The 19,512-nt window shown below is 40.0% G+C and overlaps 1 protein-coding gene across 1 annotated transcript; it reads right to left on the reverse strand.

Annotated features, from left to right (window-relative positions):
* Positions 1 to 643: 643 nt before the first annotated feature.
* LOC104382809 (pancreatic lipase-related protein 2) lies at positions 644 to 16,832 on the reverse strand. Its single transcript, XM_086616425.1, has 12 exons — positions 16,784 to 16,832; positions 15,863 to 16,017; positions 15,232 to 15,357; positions 12,956 to 13,090; positions 11,730 to 11,838; positions 8,596 to 8,715; positions 8,240 to 8,359; positions 6,674 to 6,792; positions 5,058 to 5,187; positions 3,821 to 3,932; positions 1,927 to 2,094; positions 644 to 707 (listed from the first exon to the last, which is right to left on the reverse strand). The coding sequence occupies exons 1-12, from the start codon at positions 16,830 to 16,832 to the stop codon at positions 644 to 646; spliced, it is 1,407 nt and encodes a 468-aa protein (XP_086472551.1).
* Between the last annotated feature and the right edge of the window lie 2,680 nt (positions 16,833 to 19,512).

Here is a 19,512-nt window from a genome sequence, read left to right on the forward strand (position 1 = left end):
ATGTGTTTGTCAAAAAGCAGAGCAAGAAGTGGCTCCCTCTTGCTTTACCACTTTTGTGACTTGACAGCTTCATCATTTGGCAGTTTTGTTCAAGGCTCAGGGCAAGCATATGGGATTTTGGGACACATTGGTGATTGTTGTGACTATAAGCATGTTAGTGAAACTTCATTAACATTTGAAATTTGCTATGCAGCTTTCTCAATTCTATCCAGATCACGTGGCCCAAGCTTAGTTCAGCATTAACACACCAAAACACGTTATCGGTTCTCCATCATATTCCCTGTTCCATCTCTAACAGGTAATTAATAGTAAACTTCCAGCCTCATTTTGTAACCACTCACCCTGCTATCTCTGTTTCATCTTTATTTCACACTATTTCTCGGCTTAGCCTTCAGTCTGAAATTATTTTGAAACGGGCTGAAATAGCAGAATTTTTCAATGGACTTCAGCTCATTCACTCCTAAAGCTATTCTAAAAATTTTGTCTATAGACAGGCATCCACAGGCACACACTCCCCGCCCTGAACCAGTAAAAAACCCCAACCCACATCACCAGTATTATAACTGCAGTGACTGCAGACTCCAGTGTTTTATGCATGACTAGCTTTTATTGGTAGCAAGGTTTTGGGTGCCCAGATGTGCTGTTAGCAAGCAGTAAGAGTTTGCAGAACCTCCTCCCTCACCGTCTCGGAACCACAGAAGAGGAATCTTGAGGAAAACAAAAATATATGAGTGCCTTGAGTTGTCAAGATTTTTAAGATTATACAAGTAGATTTGTTCTAATATAAGTCAACCTGATTTGTCATTTGACACAACTGAACACAAAATACTTTGAGCTCCTAAGTTTGAAATATCACTGATTGGGAAAAGTATTGATGGACTGTATTCATTCTGGCTGACTGCTTGCCTTCCTTTCATTTTAATTTCTTTTTCTTTTTTCCAGATTTTGCGCTACTGTCACTGTGTAGATGATCACAACTACTTGTGCAAAGGGCATGAGTCAACAAAAGAATGAGCACATATCTACAGGAATACTCTTCATCAGCAACGTGCTTTGGTGAGCAGGAACTACAACTGGACTTGGGAGCTCTGCTTAAAGGTAATGCTGCTGGGCTGTGATCATTTTGCTTTGCTTGAAACTACATTTCCTCTATTGTCTTTTAAGCAATGGCATTTTAACTATGAATTTGTATATGGGTCTAAAACATATACTGTACCTCCTCTTCTAGATACCTAACCATAGGATGGATAAAATAACATAACCAGTCAAGTAAACGAGGGAGATTTAAAAAAAAAACAGTCCAGGAACATGAGTAAAACTGGATCAGTAAATCACAATCCTATAATCTGAACATCCATATTCAACAAAGCATAGAGAAATCAGTTCTAGCCTGTTTCCCTTAGCTTTAGATGTACCCTTTCAGGCACAGCTTCAAAGTATTAGTCTTGTTCATTAGAAGGGTAGACTTATTATCACGGTTCTCTTTTGCCAATCATGATCTCAGGGACCATCAACATCAACAGAAAATTTCCATTGGTTCCAGCTGACAGTGAATCAGACATTCTAACACAAGCTCAGACACAGATAACCAGTTCTTGTGGACAGTAGGAGCTTGGCAAGAATGATGCTGATAATCCAAGCCAGCGCTAATTTTTCTCACCCAAAGGGTTATACAGGAAGTTTGCTCTTCTGAAGCCTGGAAATATTTTAAGTTTGTCTTTGAAGTTATTTAAGGCAAAGGGTTGAAGTACTAGTGAATTGAACTATGGATGAACAGTGTCTTGAAAGGAAGGAAAGAAAAGGTTTTCTTGAGAGTCTTTGAATGCTTTAAATAGCTTTTCTTGTGAAAATGCTTTTTCACCACACATAATTTTGCCACTTATCCTCCCAAGTAACTTTCAGGATTTTCACAATGGGTATACTTACTCTTCTCCAGTTTCTCCAGATTGTACTGTGACAGTTGCAGCTCCTAGTTTAGGAAGAGTTGGATTTAACCAGTTGTTGTTCCAGAGAAATTTAACCTTTGTAAGTGTTCCAACGTTAATTTCTGCATCAATGAGGCTTGTGTAAGTGTTGTCCGGTTGGAGGGTTCCCCTGTGAAAAATAACATTTTATGGATGTGAGGCATGCTGGCATTCAATATTAATTGTCAGTCCTGTCAACTGATTGGCTGTGGTAGTGAGTAGAAAGTTAGCAAAGAGACAATATTATTTAGCTTATAAAACGGTAACGACATTACTGTCCTTTTTTCAACATAATTCACCCCAAATTGGTCAGAAGAAGCAAAGGCAGGTAGGCCTGATGTGCTGCAGTCACTCCTCACAATGAAGACTCACTTACATGACAAATCCCATGAAGAAGGTAGAGCTTGCTCCGTGTTGATTGTGTAGGCAGGGTTTTTTGCACAGAAGTGAAATTTTCATTTAATGTTAATTAATTTATATGATACAGATGTTGGATTTGTTTGGCGTGGCCAAAAATATTATCCATCAGCTGCTCAACCTGGGTCTTTAGCAGTGATTCCCACACTTGCAGCACCATGGCTGAGTCAAATGTACACCTGCTCTCTGGCTACTTATTTCCCCTTGCATCACTATAACGTGCTCTAAATGGCAACAGTTTGAGACTGGTAATGGCTTTGGCTACTATATCTCACTGCATACAAGCCAATGCTTCTCTGATCCTCTCCTTTGCCCCCCTCCCACCCCCATGCTCTGAAGGTGGACTACTTTCTTAAATTTGCCCCTTCTGTATGAAATCAGAGATTTGAATGTGTGGTGGCTTTATCACTGCAGAGCTGTTATTGTAGACATGACCTGAGAAACATGGCGGGGGGGGGGGAAGGAGAGGTCCCAGCAGAACCACCCAGAAGAATCCTCTACAGTTTTAACAAGCTTCATGAGAAAGATATGATTTTTATTCCTTCCTCCAGCTTTGCACTCTCATTCATCCGCCTTCAGAGGAGCATGTTTACTCTTCTCCGTATAAACAGGCTTGTGGTGGCAGAAGTAACGAGAGACGAGACAAAATTCTTTTGCCTTTCTGTTTCTTGGCTGGATCCACATTGGTGCCTGGTAGGTTGGAACAAGATTTGCTGGGTAAAAAAAAAAATGTTCACTTCCCAGAATTGAATTGACACAGGCCCTGTAAATAGCAACTAGAGAGTGCTGGAGTGTATTCAGTGTTGGCAGACTGATCTCAGGTGAATGCATGGATGCCTGCAAACAAGAATCAACTCAGAGCAAACACCTACTGCCAAGTGTGGAGTCCTTCTTGGAAAAGTGGAAGTGACATAGTTGTCAATAAACAAAAAAAAAAAAAAAAAACAAACAACCTCAAAACCCACATCTAAATGCCTTTTCCCTATTTTTCATCATTTCAAATGTTTTAGTTGAAACAAACAGGAAAAATGCAAAGAAACAAAACCACATGAGGCAAGCAAGCTGCTTCAGTGTCAGCAAACAAAGTTGTGAGCCGCAAAAAGCAGTAGTAAATCATGAGGTATCTTTAGCAGCAACATTTTACAAGCCCGTGAAAGACAAAGAATCAGAATTCTGCTGGTGTAGGTCCAGCAAGACCTCAGTGATACAGCAAACAAGTGAAACTTTCCAGCAAACAAACTCTTTTCTAACATTTTAAAATCCTGCATCCTAAACTTCTGCCTTCAAATCCAGAGCGAATTGTCACTGCAGTTTTATCAGAGAGCTGTATCTGGGGATAGAATGTGGTCTGTAAAATAGGACCAATTTAAACAGAAACATTAATTGAAGATATTAATTAAATATTTTAGAATTTCTTTTCCATGGAAGTTTGAACTTACTGGAAGATCTGATGTTGCCTTGTGTTCCCACCACTTCCGTACAGGGCAATATTTACGTATCCTCTAACTTTCTTCTTTCCAGAGAGCGTCACAGTTACTTTGTACCTCCAAACTACGCAGCAGAAATACAGTAAGTTAGATTATATGCAGGGAGAAACAGCCTCCAAAATATCAAATGTGGGGTTTTTTTTAGTCTGTACAATGTATTTGAAAGCAAAGAAAATAATCACTGCCTTTCACCTCAAGGCTACATTGCAGACTGTCTAGGCTGAAAGAGGTTAACACAATGCTCTCTCACACCTGAATCTTGGTGCTCTTCCTTGGGTTATAACCATGCAAAACAAATACAAACCACTATGAGTCACTTCTGTCATTATTTCCTAATGAGATCAACCTGAGAAATGGATAGACATTTGTGTTACTTTCTGGGAGGAGAAAAAAAAGAAGCAGCTAGTCCATGACATGGTAAACACAATATAGATCTCAGCATTTTGACCACAAAGTTTTTCATATACAGTGAAGCTGGAAAGAAGGGGGTGTCAGGAATTAACAGGGATACATATCAGAATATAAGTAGTGTAAAAGGAGTGTAAAAACATTTTGAAGCCCAAGGAAAATCATTTTTGTGGGTGGGAAATTTCTTTTAGCACACAATTTGCAAAAGCATCTCTTCTCCCTCTGATTCATGTTTACAAAGGCAAATGAAGAACCATGTTGTAAGAGCTGACGTTTAGGACAACCTAGGTTGTAATGGAGGTCTCCCGGGCCATCCACTTCTCAAAGCAGGGACAGCTGTGACTGGCTCATTCTTGACCTTTGTCAAACTGAGTTTTGAACATCTCCAAAGGTGGAGATTGCGTAGCCTCTCTGGGGTACTCTTCCTGCGTGTTAAACACTGTCATTGTGACAGTAATTTTCATACTATTTAATAAAAAACTCTTGCTGTGACTTCTGTGCATTGCCTATCCTCCTTTCTCCATGTATCTTGTAGTGCAGCCCCCTAAACATCTCAGTGACCTCCACTGGACTTGATAGTTTGTCACCTTCTTTCTTGCACTGGAGGACCCAAAACTGAGCACTACACTAGTATTGGAGAAAAAAAGGAAAAGCCATGAAGGACTGAAGACCCGTTGCACTGCTATGAGTTCTGTTCATCTGTTAAAATTAATTGTAAACCAGGAAAACAAAAAGGTTTGTTTATGAGGAGTAGGTAGGAATGGAAGCAATCAAAACTCACGAGGAAAATCCTTGGACTCGGCGGTATTTAGGTAAAGTTTCAGAGTATCGTTTTTGATTTGGCTTTTGAATTTATCTGCGAAGTGACCCATATTTGGGCATCCCTCTTCTGGGCATGGGAAACAGCTTTCCTAGTGAAAATAAATGTATCTATTAATAAAATTATTCACCCAAGAAAAAAAATAGTAATAGAACTTATTTTTAACATACCCACCTAACTGGCCCTGTGTCACAGCAACAATAGATTTCAGGTAACCCTTTCTGTGACTTGAGAAAGATCATATAAGCTAGCCAACTTTCTAAAGGCTCCAATTTTTCAGGGTGTTATGTTTATTCCTCATGCCATTTACCTCAACCCAGCCGCATCAGTGACATCCTTGAATAGTCTTGAACTGTGGCAGGGAGGAGGAGATGTCCTTCCCAGCAACAGATGAAGAAGAATGGTGTCTCCTTATACCTTTGGGTTGGGTCAAGAAAGGCTTTGTCTTGAAAACGAAGCACATTTTTGCTGTGAAAGCAGCTTTCTACTGTGGTGACAGAAGTAGGTAGTCACCTTCTCCCAAAGTGATCTGAGAAGTGTGATCTCTGTCACCTGCCCAGAATTTATAAAGGTCAGCCAAAGCACTATATTACTTCTGCCTGTAGGATATGATGAGCCCATTACCTCCCTGCTACTCTTAGGCTGTAGTTCCTTGTCTCCCAGTCTGGGACAGAGAAGGACTTCCTGACCTAGTCCGTAAACCATTGCACCTTGTCCCTGAGGCCACCTTCAGTCACCAAAACACTGACCCCATCAGGCCATCACATATTATTTTACTTCTTGTTTTGAAAAGAAGGTATTTAAGCTATGTTTGAAAGCTCACCTGCTACGGGATGGGATTACACTCATTGCTGTTTGATAAATACATTTGGTGATTGCAGGGGCAGGCTCCCCTCCTTACCTCTTCCCCAGTTTGATGCAGCAGAGCAGGCCTGGGGAAGCCAGGCTAGCTCCAGAATTGCCTCAGGGCTGTCACATCAGTGCAGAACCAGGAGCATCCCTGTTTTGTTGTTGCCTTTTCCTACATTGACGTGTGTCAACTGCATGAGCTATAGAGTTAGGCCTGTTCAGCCTGGAGAAGAGAAGGCTCTGGGGTGATCTTATAGCAGCCTTCCAGTACTTAAAGGAGGCTTACAGGAAAGCAGGAGAGGGACTTTTTACAAGGCCATGTAGCAACAGGACAAGGGGCAATGGATTCAAACTGAAAGAGGGGAGATTTAGATTAGATATAAGGAAGAAATTTTTCACTCTGAGGGTGGTGAGGTACTGGAACAGGTTGCCCAGAGAAGTTGTAGATGCCCCATCCCTGGAAGTGTTCAAAGCCAGGTTGGATGATGTTTTGGGCAATCTGGTGTAGTGGAGGGTTTCCCTGCCCATGGCAGGGGGGTTGGAACTAAATGATCTTTGAGGTCTCTTCCAACCCAAACCATTCCATGATTCTAAGATGTCTGACACTTAATTCTCTTATGGATGCAGTCGTTGTGTGCAAGCTATCATGAATACATTGAATTTCAGATGTACGTGTAAGAGCCACTATTTTCTAGATGGCCCATCCTGAGTCTCTGAGACATACTTACTGTTTCAAAAACATCATATGAATCACAAGCATAGCCTAGAAATCCATCAGGGTAGATAATACTGTCAGCGTAATACTTGTAACTCCGCAAGTGGTTGCAAGCCACAAAGTTCGTAGTTCCTGTGAAAAGATGCTCCCAGGTTAGCTCGTTCTTTCTGTTACCATTCAAGGAAAGATGCTGGCATAGCCCTTGCCATGTCATTGAGATTCCTCGTTCCTCCTCAAAAGCCTTGTCACAATTCTTGGAGTACAAAACATAAAGTTTGAAGCTCGGTTTTACAATGAATTGATGCTATAACAAATGTCATTGACTCAACAGGTATAAAATGCAAACTTAAAACGCTTTGTGGAGACTGATTGTGTAGCTCAGCCCAGCCCCTGCCCTCCCCTCCTCTCCCCAACACTTATTCAAGTAATCTGACCGAGTTTCACAATAGAAATGAGAGCCGCAGGAAGCAGGTCTTTTGTAGGCAACAGTTACATTACCATAACAAAAGAAAACCAAATGAAAAGTATTTAACAGTGAACTTCCTAGGGCAATGCTGATTTGCTCCAGCTGAGGACTTCAAAACAAAATTATTATTATTATTTGAGGGGTGCTTAAGGAAGGGACACTCTTAAAATTAAAATAATGAATATATTATTTTCCTTTGTGTTACCTTTATTTTCCTGACTTTAGGTTAAAAAGAAGATCATATGCAACACAGTTATTTCTTTGTGCTTTAATTCCCCATTATTGATAACAAGTTTACTCTTATCAAAAAAAAAGAAAAAGAAAAAAGTAGTACCTCCAGCTGCATTGAATAAAACCTAGAGAAAAAGGGTAGTTATCACAAATAAGTTCATGGATTCTCAGAGTTTAAGGTGTTTGCAGTGATGTAAGAAATAGCTCGGATAATGTACTGAAAAATCTTGACAGCAGAAATCTTGTTTTTTGTTTTTTTTTTTTTTTTAATATTATGTGCAATTTAACTTTATAAAGACACATGGAAATTTTCTAATGCTTGGAGCTTTTATTAGAACCATGTAAAACAACAAAGAACTGCGAATCTGAGCAGCTACGTGCCAATCTTTTTTTAGCTGACTAAAAATAGACACAATGGCATTGCTTTAATGCAGCCTAGATTGTAATAGGTAATTAAAAAAAAATAAATTAATTGCTCTGTCTCAGAAGAATTGCAGCTGAAGATACCCTAACGGAAGCAGCTGCGTCATTGCCCTACTCCACCCAGTACTGCTGCTGGGCAGCTGCATAGAAACAAAGTGAAGTGTGTTCTTACAGACCCTTCAAAATTTTTGGCACCGTTTCAGTAACTTTTATTTCTGCTGTTAGATACTTCAGGGGAGGCTACTTTCCAGAGGCAAACCCTTTGTCCTGTTTATTTTTGAATAAGCTCTGGAAGATGGTGTGTTTTGAGCATATTAACAGTTTCACCGCACTCCGCAGCTGCGGCTGCTGGTGGACGCACCAAAAGCTGATGCAAAACACCTGAACTGAGAAAAGTTAAGTCGTTACGTTGTGAGGAGGGACCTTACCCTGAATTTGTAATGTAATCAACATGCTTACCTTCCCAGATGCCATCAATATCTACGATCTCTGAAATGGCGTTCTTATCACACCCTGGCATTTCCTCTCCTCCGTTTGGATAAAAGTCAAGATGTCCTATAGCTGTGCTTATTCCAAAACCTGAAGTGTTTAAAGCAGAGGTAAGCACGTTTTAAATTCACGTTGCCTCATAGTTGCTGGCTTGAAGTTTGCCTGTGCTTATTGTTTCAGGATATGAGCTTTTAGTGACCAGAATGATGTATTTGTTCTGTTGTCTATGCACCACCCAGAACAACTGAGTTGATGAAGGATCAGGATACTTAAGGGCCACAGGACCTAAATAATTCAGTATTACTACAGTAGAGCTGAATACCTACCTAAATAGGGGATTGTGGGGGCTATATCTGTGTGGATAACATCAACAAACTCCGCATCAGATGCGTCCAGTCTGACTTCAATTGGAGTGTCTTGAAAATAAGGTTGAGCAGGGTCCAGCCCTGAAAGAAAAAGACCAGTGTTATGTATAGATAAAAAGATACAGATGTATCATTTTACATGAGACTGTAATTGTATGTAATGAATATCACCTATATAGTTATCGATGGTTTCTTACATCTAAGTAGTATAGGCATTAATCAATGAATGATGTGTGCTCTCTCTTACCAAGTAGCTTTCTCCAAGAAAGGAAAAAGGGTTACCTGTGTGAAGTCTATTAAATTTTACTGATTTACATCAATATGGAATCTCAACACTTGGATATAACATTTTTTTTTTTAATCTTCCCTTTAATAACGTTACTCAATTTGAGGTAGCTGTGTCTGCATCCCATATAGCTGATCTATCTGCATGATTTCTAGAGTACCTTGTCTGAGGCTACTTAAAACACGAATTGATGCTGATAGCACCCCATGTGCTTGGAGGTGTTGAAACCAGCCTGTCTACTTGTGGCTCCAGTCAGATTTTGTAAAAACCTGTAGTTTTGAAGTGATGATCTTTCCTTTTGATCCTAGCAGAAAACAGAACTCATTTGCTTCCTAAATTGCTGCTGCAATTTCAGGAGCTTGTAAAGTCTTGCAAATTGCACAATTTTTGCTGCCTTATACTTGCATCTCTTGTTGCCTGTGGGCAGCAGATTTTGTTTTGCTTTTAGGCTGAATTTTGTAGGCTATTAGTCCAAGGTTCACCAAGCCTGAAATCCCTGAGGACAAGTAACAATGGAAAAGGGCTGTGTTAATAATATCCAAAAATGTCTTTTGTGTATGAAAGGTCACTGTGCTTAATGTACGATGCCCTTGGAGCTGCCTGCAAGATGAATAAGGAGATCAAGCCCATAGCTTTAAACTCTGGAAGTGCTGAACATGTTAAGAAATTGCTAAAGAGCACAGACTGCAGGGTGAGTTACCTGTATTTTGAGAAAGGAGTGGTCTGATCTCAAGTTTAGCTGATAATACCTCTTTCAATTTCATTCTCTGGGATAGTATTGGAGACTTTAAAATACTCGAAATGGGGGTCTCTGCTTTGTAAAGTCTCTGGAATATCTTTTAGAAATTAATACATACTGCAATAAATATGCCTATTTGATTGCCATTTGTTTTTTTTTTAAAGAGTCAGTTAAATGATTTAAAAAAGATGAGGGCTCGCCCTTGGAGAACAGCGCAGGGATATGGCGAGTGGTTACGCAGGGGTTATGTTGCACTGATGTTCCTGCTGTGGGCAGAGGGGCTGAGACAGCCCACGCTTCCATGGAGCTTCGCGTTGCCTCTTGGCCGTACGCGTTTTCATCATTTAAGTCTTGCACTGTTGCAAAACAGTTCCTTCAAACGTCATTTGCTCTCAGCTGGCGTGGGTAGAGACCAGATTACAAGCCAAAGGGTGCTGGAAAATGAAAACTTGGATCAAAGGGAAAATGAAAACGCATCTGGCCAATAGTCACAAAGGCTTCATCTGTTGTATCGTGTGAGACACAGACACTATTTATGGGACCAGTGGAGGATGTCCAGAGTCTGCATATTCAAGGTGACGTGGACAGCTATAAAACAAATCAGAAGCAAAAATGCCTGATCTGAAAGAACTGAACAGGAAAACCCAGCTCAGCACTAGCAAGAGGCTTCCTCACTTTCTCAGTGTAGTGTGTGTGACTCAGAACAGGAAAGACAACAGAGCAATTCAGTGCTGGAGAAACGAAAACTGCATCAGTAGAGCTGACCAAAAATTAGGAGAACAAGATTGTATGTCTTAAAAATATCTAAACTCAGAAACGTGGGAGTGCTTAAAAGGGACAGGCTATTACTTAGAAATATAGTGAAAATGAGGGGGGTGGGGGGCCGTGGCTTTCACTTTCAGATCAGTCAGATCTGACATTATCTAGAAAGTAGGAGTGAGATTGTGTTGCTCAAACTAAGGCAGATTGTATAAACATAATGCCTGTGATCTCGCTCAAAGAAATAGAGGATTCTGTTGAAATCTGACTGTTTCTGTAAATGTGTGTGCAGATTCGTAGTCGGTCTCCTTGAATCTGGACAGATGATAGTCCTATGTGACTCAATTTTTTTCTGCCAAGGAAATTCGGAGATTTAGTATATCAACAGTTAAGTGAAGAAATTAAACTTTAGAAAGTTTGCTGGAAATAATAATAAAAATTGCTGTTAATGTGCTCTACTGGATGAAAAGTTTACACAGACATAGCAAAACAAGATGTTAATGAGTGAGGTATCAGGAAGGTTAGCCTACCGCTGCTGAAACGGCACGTTTAGTCCATCCTTTTCTGGGAAATGATAGTTGTTAACAAAACAACAGTACAAAATAACTAACTGCTCACTGTTGCACTGCTTCTAGCATGCTTTGGAGGGACCTGCAAGCTGTGGGTGATGTTGCGCATCAATGTGCTGCTATAAGAGGCCAGGTTAAGGAAAGATGAAAACAGCAGGAGAAAGACTGCTAAAACAAAGAAGGTAGGGATTACTCTCCTGATCTGTCCTATTACAGTAGTGCTGAACAAATACATTTGAAAAAAAAAATCATGGCAGCTAAAGTTGGTTCTGGTTATATGTTAGCTATTGCGAGTTTGCATTTTAGCAGCCACAATGGAATGTAGTTGTGTTACAGAATCATTCCCATCCTGCTCCAAACTGGCACCAGTCTGGGCAGTGACACTGCTAGGCTGGAGCTCCAGAAAGCAAGCTCTGTAGAGATTGCTGCAGCCATTAATATGTATCAGCAAGTCAACCAGTGTTAGTGCAGGGGGCATTCTGGCTCTGCCAGCCGTATGGAGCCTTTCCCTTACTGTGTAAATATGCAAGGAAAATAATCATTGTACTGTCTGTTTTCCCACACTTACCTGGGCTCTGCTCCTCTGTGTACTGTGAGAAGAGGCTCAGTTCTAGATTACCCAAATTACCCTTGACTAAACTACAGCCCACAATCAAATACAATCGTAACAGAAAATGAACTGCAATGTTTTCTTAAATAGTGGTGTCTTTAGTATGAGCTGTGACTTAAGTCACTGACTTACCAGTTATTCTTCCAATCCCTGCCTTCCTCTTGCCAGCCTCTCCTGCTGCATGTGCTCCAAGGCTGTGGCCAATCAGATGAACATTGGCTGGAGAGTATCCATATTGCTCCTGAGAAAATAGCAATATAAAAAAATTACTGCTTCTGTTTTCAACAACAGGGAGGAGTAAAAAGGGGCTGAAAAACTACTTTTAATTTGACTATAGACTCAGGAACTCCTATAGGATTTCAGCATCTCTTTGCCAATTTAGGTACTTATGCCCAAAACACAGATTTTTTCAAAACTCCTTATTCAGCTGCTGTCCTCGTCTGGAGGCTGTTAAAACTCTAGACAGCTCTGTCAGTAGAGCCCTGAGAGGCTCTGCATCCATCTTACTTTCTAGCCCCGTTAAGATTCACAGGATGCTTATCTGGCTTGCAAGATTCAGCTGAGCAGGAATTCTCAGTTACACCTGGCAGGTCAGGCAACACATGCAGCTGGAGGAGGATGCAAAAGGAGAGATGCCTTCAGCCTTTTTGGACAGTAATTCAGTGGCTGCAATGCAGATGTAGAGAGTGAGACATAGGTCAGATCACTCCTAGACCCACCATACTACCCATTTAGGTAATGTGTAGTTCTCTTATGGAAAATGTGTGTTGAAATCACTTAGATTAAAAGAAGGCTCCAAACCAAGCATCGCTCCCCATGTGAAGTTAAAGAAAAGAAGCTAAGAACAGAGGCACATGGCACCTTCTGTAGATTTAGGCACTGTGCACAGCAGCTGTCTGCCGAGGCAGCTGGATGGGTCCTACCTGGTGGGTCCCCAGTGGTGGCTGCTCACCTGAGAGCACTTGTCCTCCAGCTGCTGCTGGCTGCCAGCTGGGTTTCTGGCATTCTCAAGAGCTGGCTGATAGGTTTTGTCTCCATGAAAAGGCAGTTTGCTGTGCCTGTTATCTCTGCATGTTTAAAACTGCACAGCACTTTATGTTTGTTAACATCTATGGAATAAATGTTTGGCCGTACTATAGGGATGTCTTGTAGGGCTTCATATGCATAAGCTGACTAACCCTGCTGTAGTGACACAGTTCTCTAACTTTAGGAAAAAGAGCCCGTTTTCAGCACAACTTCTAAAATAATCACTGCATAGAAGAAAATGTTTTCTGCTGGTTGCATTCATGAAAGTTCCTGAATTGTGTTTCTTTCAAATCAGCATTATGACTATAGCTTTATAACCAGAAGATTCTTACCTGAAGAACATTTACAAAATAAGCTATTTCAGCGCCCACAACGCGGATGTTGTTTGATGCCTGGGTGTACAGACAGGTTGCGCCATTCTCCCAGTTTACAGAGATGCAGTTCACATCTTCCACCTCAAACATCCTCTGTTTTGTAAAACAAAAGTAAAAACCAAACAGCCCCACAGTAAATACTATCTGGAATTGATTCATGTTGCTTATTACAGCTCAACTCATAAATGTTGCATGAATTTGTATGAGAAGCTTTTAAGAACCAAAACCTTAGCATGTGTACGTGGTCATGCCTGCTCACAGTTGTGTGTGTGTGCTCACACAACACTGAAGTAGGGTGGTACGCTTCAGTAATGTACACACCATCATTTCAAATACCCACAGCAGTATATTTTTGCAGAAGCAAAACCAATATAAATATGATAACAATATAAATACAATACTTTTAATTTTTTATTTCAATCAAACTTTGTATGTAACACTAAATAAGAACTCTACTCATGTACTGATTCACTTAAATGATTTAGAAGTGCTTCTTTAATTCAAATTCAATTAGAGTTTATATTTTTGATGATAAAAATCAAGAGTTTTTCTGATACGAGTTTGTAAGAAAGAGAGCATCTGTGTTTATAAGAGGGTGCATAAACTGCTGCTGTCACTGAATAATCATTTCAGATTTATGGCTCTATTTGGGAATATGTATATACAGGCAGATACTTTATTGTCTGCCACAGAATCTGAAGCTTTGCTTTTCTTCTCTGAGCTGGATTGTTTGACTACATCTATTTTGCTTTAGCAGCTTTGTTACCTTTTTTCTTCTTTGCTTTATGTTCAGATATTATAAAGCATCCAAAAGAAGTTACAACTGGCAAAGGACAAAAAAAGCAATAGAAGTGTCTGTGACTATATTAGAAGTGGTAAAAAGAAACATGCAGATAGGATTATTACTTAATGGGAAGGAAAAGAAATAACAGATGCACATAGGAGGTCTGATGTATTCACAGTCCCATTCACGACACTCTTTACTGGAAAGATTCACTGAGAACTTTTTTTTTTTTTAAAAAAAGAAATAAATGAGAGTATTGTGATAAATCATAGGCCACTGTAATCAAGAAAGAATGTAAATATTTATCTCATGCCTCTGCATCCTCATGAAAATTGATCAAAAGAATTTAAGGGACTAGCTGAAGGAAAATGTGAGTTATCTTGTCTAGGAAAGAATATTCGTTCTAAGAGTGGAAAACGGGAGTCTGAGAATTAGAAAAACATCAATCTGCTTCTGATACTTTGAACAAATTATTAACTAACAAATGCAACAATAATTCCTCAATGTTCATAAAGGGATAATCAACAGATTTTTTTTTTTATTCAACAAGAACCTTTCAAATTTATTTATTTTCTTTAGACCTAGTATCAAAGAGAAATAAATAATGGGGATGTGAAAAATTTGAAATATCTTGATTTTAGTAGACTTTCACATTATTTTTCATAGTGTTCTCATAAATAAAATAAGAATGCAGAATTTAAACAAATTGTAGTTGTGTGTAGTTAGTTGAAAATCTTTATCCAAAAAGTGACATATACTACCAGCTGCTGTCTTGCTTGATGTGCTATATGACTAGTAGCTTTCATTAGCTGCCTTAGAAAGCATGTTTATAGGATTTGAGAAGAGTACAAGCTCAAAATGCAACTTTGTATGGGGACAGGATCAAGAAACATCTTGGAGAATTAGTGAAAAAAACAATAAAATGGAGTGCTTTACTTCATTCGCTGTTCATAGCTAATCGTAGATGGAGAGCTTTGTTCAAAACGATCTCTGTAAGGTCCCTCCTGGCTGTACATTTCTACAGTTTTATTGCTTCTGTTGTCAGCCCATGTCCAGAGCCTCCAACACCCATGTGGCAGCCCATACCATTGTGATGGACTTTCCACATCTAGAAACCTGTCTCTTGTCTGGAGAAATATGATGCAATAGTTAGGAGTCTGCAGTTATTTCTGGAATCATTCTAGTTCCTAAGCAGTATCTTGCTTTGGGGTTTGTGTTGTTTTTACCGAGAAAAAGGGCACTTACTGAGCCGAATCCTGTTGTCACTCACTTCAAGAGAAGAACTGAATGCATTTTACCTCATGTTTTTTCTTAAGGTGCGGAGCTACATATTGAAGTTGCTAACAATTTGCAAATGTGGCCTCTTTCCCCTTTCTTATCACTTCAAGTACCACGAAAGAAATTGGTTAGAAATAGAGAAAACAGACAATTTATAGGAATGCGTACCTACCTCGCACAAGTCTGCCGACCAGCTTCCTTCTCCACTACTTATAAATCCATGTATGAGAAATCTGGTTATCCTACTTGTGTTAAAATTTGAGTACCCAATTGTTGCGGCATCAACTGCAGAGATCTCCTGTTGTAGATATTAAATTAATAAACATTTAAATCTGCTTTCTGTAAATAGTTCATCAAAATTGCAAAGACCTGAACTATGCTCATCTGTACAGGCATTTAAAAGTTATGCGATGTTAAACTCATCTGTAAGTGCTCACATGACTATGTCTGTATCTCCGTTCAAAGCAAGCTTTGACACATGTCTTAGAGCAGCCAAGACTTTACTCTTTATGTGTTTTCATCTTATCTGTGGAAAAAAAAAATAGCCAATGATTTTAAAAAGGTACAGTTTCCCAGCACGTCTCAGGGGTCATACAGAAAACGTGGGTAAGTGTTGCTTCATGAGGGCTGGAGGAGGATGAGACTTCTGCCCCAGAGACCCTGCCAAGGACCTGGAAGAGGTTGTCTCTTGAATAAAGTGGAGGTTTGGCCATTTCTAACACTTTCCAGGAACACAGCTGCAGTCTGTGTTTAGTTACTCTCTAATTTACTCTTACTAATATTTAAACCTCAATAGTTCTTACTTGATAGCTAGCAGGATTTTGTCTTGTGTACAGGAGGAATTGAGTATTTATGTCTTCTGGATCCCAGGGTAATTTACTGATTGGTCTTTCCGAAGTCCCAGACCATGGTTTATCATCTGAGAAACATCCAAGCCTTTCAAAACAAACTTCTTTGCCTGTAGCACACAGATGACAGTAATAATGTGTGAATGAGCAAAGAAGTGGAGCAGGCTGGTCATAACTCGTAGCATCTCTTCTCCGGAGGTCTTTTGTTTTCTTGAAAATCCTACTGTTTACAGAAAGTGAAGAACAACAGTTGCCCTCTTGCAGATCTTCGAAGGTTACAGTTTACCCCAAGGAAAGAAGCCACTCTATTGCTCATCAACAAAACATTCAAACGTTCCTCCTTGGGTATCCTGTACCATACCTTGGGTGTCTTTCCTCGGCTGTGTTTTCCCCGAGGCAAAGACAGCTGATAGGTTTCTCCTAATACCAAGCCAAGATATTGCAAATAATCAGCAATAACTTGAGACTGTGCAGAACAGCTGACTACACTGTACGTGAGAAATCTTATACTACACAAGCCAGTGGCTTTTGCTGAATATAAAGCTATACTCTTATCAGACTGCCTCTGCCCCTGGCTTCTTCTCCATTTTCATTACTAAAGAAGAGTACAACAAATAATTTCCTAGGCTTGGTAGAGCAGGAGCTTTGCTCTGACATAGAAAACATCAACATTTCTTGCATGTGTCCTAGAGTGGGATTTCCAGAGTGGAGAAGAGGAAAGACAACATGCACACACAGTCTTCTCACCATTCTTGAACTGGAAAGTGAACCATGTAACCTCAATCAGTAAGTTATAAAGCACCGTAGTGTAGAATAATATCTCACAAAATACAGCAGCATAGAAAGGCTACATAAGTACTAACCCCGTGTACTTACCTTCTGCTGTGCTGAGCAGAAATAGTGCAAGTATCCAAATTCCAAGCATCTAGAAGAGTAGAAAAAGAAGCAGCTATGGTTTCCTAACTCGCTTGATTAGCAAGTGCATTTAGCTTTCTGGTACTGAATTTTCTCACGTGAAAAGGGTGCTGTGTCTGTCTTCTCTGTGACACATATCTATGACCATCACATATATGAGACGTGCATGGGTCAGCTTTATGTTTGCTTGCTCCACTGGAGATTGTGGGACTCCTAAATCTACTAAAGCAAAACTTAAATCCAGAGTGACTTTTGTCATGTTGAGTCTATGCTTCTAATCGGATGTATGGTAGCTACTTTAGAACTTGCATAAGGACACCTGTGTGAGCTGCCATTCCCCTTTGTACTGCTGTGTCTTGGGAAGCCATATACCTGAGGAGGTAAAAGGAAAACCCCAAAACCTGAACTACTTACAATGCAGCCTGGAAGCTCCATGCACTAACATGCAAACTTTTCATGTACTTTTTATACTCTGCTTTGCCCTTGGAAATGTTCCCAGAAAGATAGGAACATTTATTTTAGATTATAGTTTATAGCTAAGCTGGAAAATAACTTTAGTGGTTGGTTTATCTGAAACCTCCAAAATCTATGGACATAGATTTCTTCAGTTGATGTGCTGGATCCCAGAATAGGATTGGAGCTCCAGAGGTATGGTAATTCCCAGACAGCAACACATCAGGAGTGGGACATCAAAGAGAATTATGTGGATTTGTGTGACAGTGCATTTTGGGGCTTGTCTTGGCTGGGAAGGCTTTTGTTTTTAGTGTTGTGTAGTTGGGATATAGGAGGTCTACTAGGGAAGTTAGTAAGGAACGACATCATCTTTAAGTCCCCTCCCTTGCCCTGCATTAAGTGGATGCACAGGAGCATTCGAATGTGGAATGTTCCCGTGCTTCTGCGTCTTATACGCTCATTTCCTGACATCAGGTCCGTTTGCCAATGCCTTATCCCTTTAGGAAAACTTCTCAGTGGGCCTCGTATGTCTTTACATAGTGAAAGAGTCTGATCTTCTCCTGATGTCCCTTTCATTTCCTTGTTGAAATAAGTAGATGTAGAAGGGCAATCATCTACCCCTTTGGATCCTTTCTGTACTACCCATGTAAGCCAAGTTTTGAGAAAGCCCTTCTCTGAATGATGAACTGAGAGCAAACATGCTGGAAATACATACAAATAACATACAAAATTCCCCCAGACATTGCAAAAGGGCTCCTTTGTGTAACTCAGTATGTTGCTCTACTAGAGACATCAACTAAAAGGTCTGTGCAAATGAAGAGAACTATGTCTAGTAATTTCTTAGTCCTGTTCATCTCTTGGAGAAGGCTGTAAGTGAACTCAAGAAGAAATGAGACCTCAGCTAACTCTTCAGCTGGAAAGCTTTCTTAGCTTGGCTATGCTTTTTGGCTGTGTTCACATATCTTTGTAGAGTTGATGTTCCCTAATCTCTGCCTCTGGGAATGACCAAATGGATATCAGCTGTGTGTATAGGTATTGCACTGCTATCGTCATGCTAGTGGGGTTTATTTCTTTAAATGGTAGTGAAGTTTTAACTTTTTGAAAATTCCACTCATTTAGAGCTCGGTGCTACTGTCCTTAATTGAAGTAGCATTTTAGTTTGTAAATATGTTCATCTTAGTGATACAGGAAAATCAGTACATGCCCTAGTAAGTTAGTACTAGTACATGCCCATTTTGAATAAGTTCCAACACTTGTTCAAAATGAGGGAGGAATGGTCTTCCCTGTTTAATTTAAGACCTGGTGGAAAAGATTTGAGTTAGGATTTTATCATAGTTAGTCTGCTGCCCTTATTTAACAAAGTAATAACGTAGGGCAAAATGGATAACTTCAGCAATTCCTTAGGCCATGGTCAGATGGGTTTCAGCTGCTTGCTTCTCCTTTGGGAAGAAGGGGTGGGGCTGGGATGCATGTCTCTCTGTATGATGGTTACTCTCTGTGCCTGGAGGAGCCGTTTTGGTCCTTGCGGCCTCACAGTCAGGGGCTGTTGGAAGAGACAGCTTTTGAGAAAGTAAATTATAAATAAAGGCCCAGCTAAGTTTCTGCAGCCCTGAAGAAGCTGTGGTCTGGAATAAGAAGCAGAGGACTGGACTTCTGGTGCTGCAGGACACTGTGGCTCTCCTGGGACACGGTGCAGTGCTTCCTGGCATTGTTCATGCCTCCCTTGTCATCTGTAAAGTCCTTGGGGGACTTGCAGTACTTGGGACTGCAGTTCTCTCTTGGCTGAACCTCAAACTTGTGTTTAATTATGCTTCTAATTTTGTACAGGCTTGATTAATGTTTACTCAAGGATACAACACTATTGGCTTTTTTTTTTTTAAATCATTCAGGTATTTATAGTCATTATAGTACATTCTTAATATTGTATTTCTACTTGTATTTCTTAGAAGTTTATCTTCCCAAGTGCTTGTACATAATTTCTCAAACATGGGGAAAGAGAAGTGAATAAATTATTAACTCTTTCTTCCTATTCATTAACTTACAGTTTGGTTTTTATACTTAGAAAACTATCCTGTGCCTTGGTCTCCTAAAGCTCCATGTGGCTCACTCATGCCATGCTTTGTAGAGCAGTAGTGGTCATTTTAATGTGAAATAGTCAATTCCAGGTTACAAAGCCTGGAGTTATTCAAAGTCAGTGTTTCTCTCCAGGATTGTCAGTGGCCACAGCAAAGGTACGT

Source organism: Tauraco erythrolophus, chromosome 9, assembly GCF_009769465.1.
Source record: "Tauraco erythrolophus isolate bTauEry1 chromosome 9, bTauEry1.pri, whole genome shotgun sequence".
NCBI classification, from domain to species: domain Eukaryota; kingdom Metazoa; phylum Chordata; class Aves; order Musophagiformes; family Musophagidae; genus Tauraco; species Tauraco erythrolophus.

Coding starts and splice junctions, on each gene's coding strand:
- LOC104382809 (XM_086616425.1), bottom strand. CDS start 16,832: ATGCTTGGAATTTGGATACTTGCACTATTTCTGCTCAGCACAGCAGAA. Junction 8,360..8,595: donor CCCCACAATCCCCTATTTAG/GTAGGTATTCAG, acceptor TAAACACTTCAG/GTTTTGGAATAAGCACAGCT. Junction 2,095..3,820: donor AGGCAACATCAGATCTTCCA/GTAAGTTCAAAC, acceptor TATTTTTCACAG/GGGAACCCTCCAACCGGACA.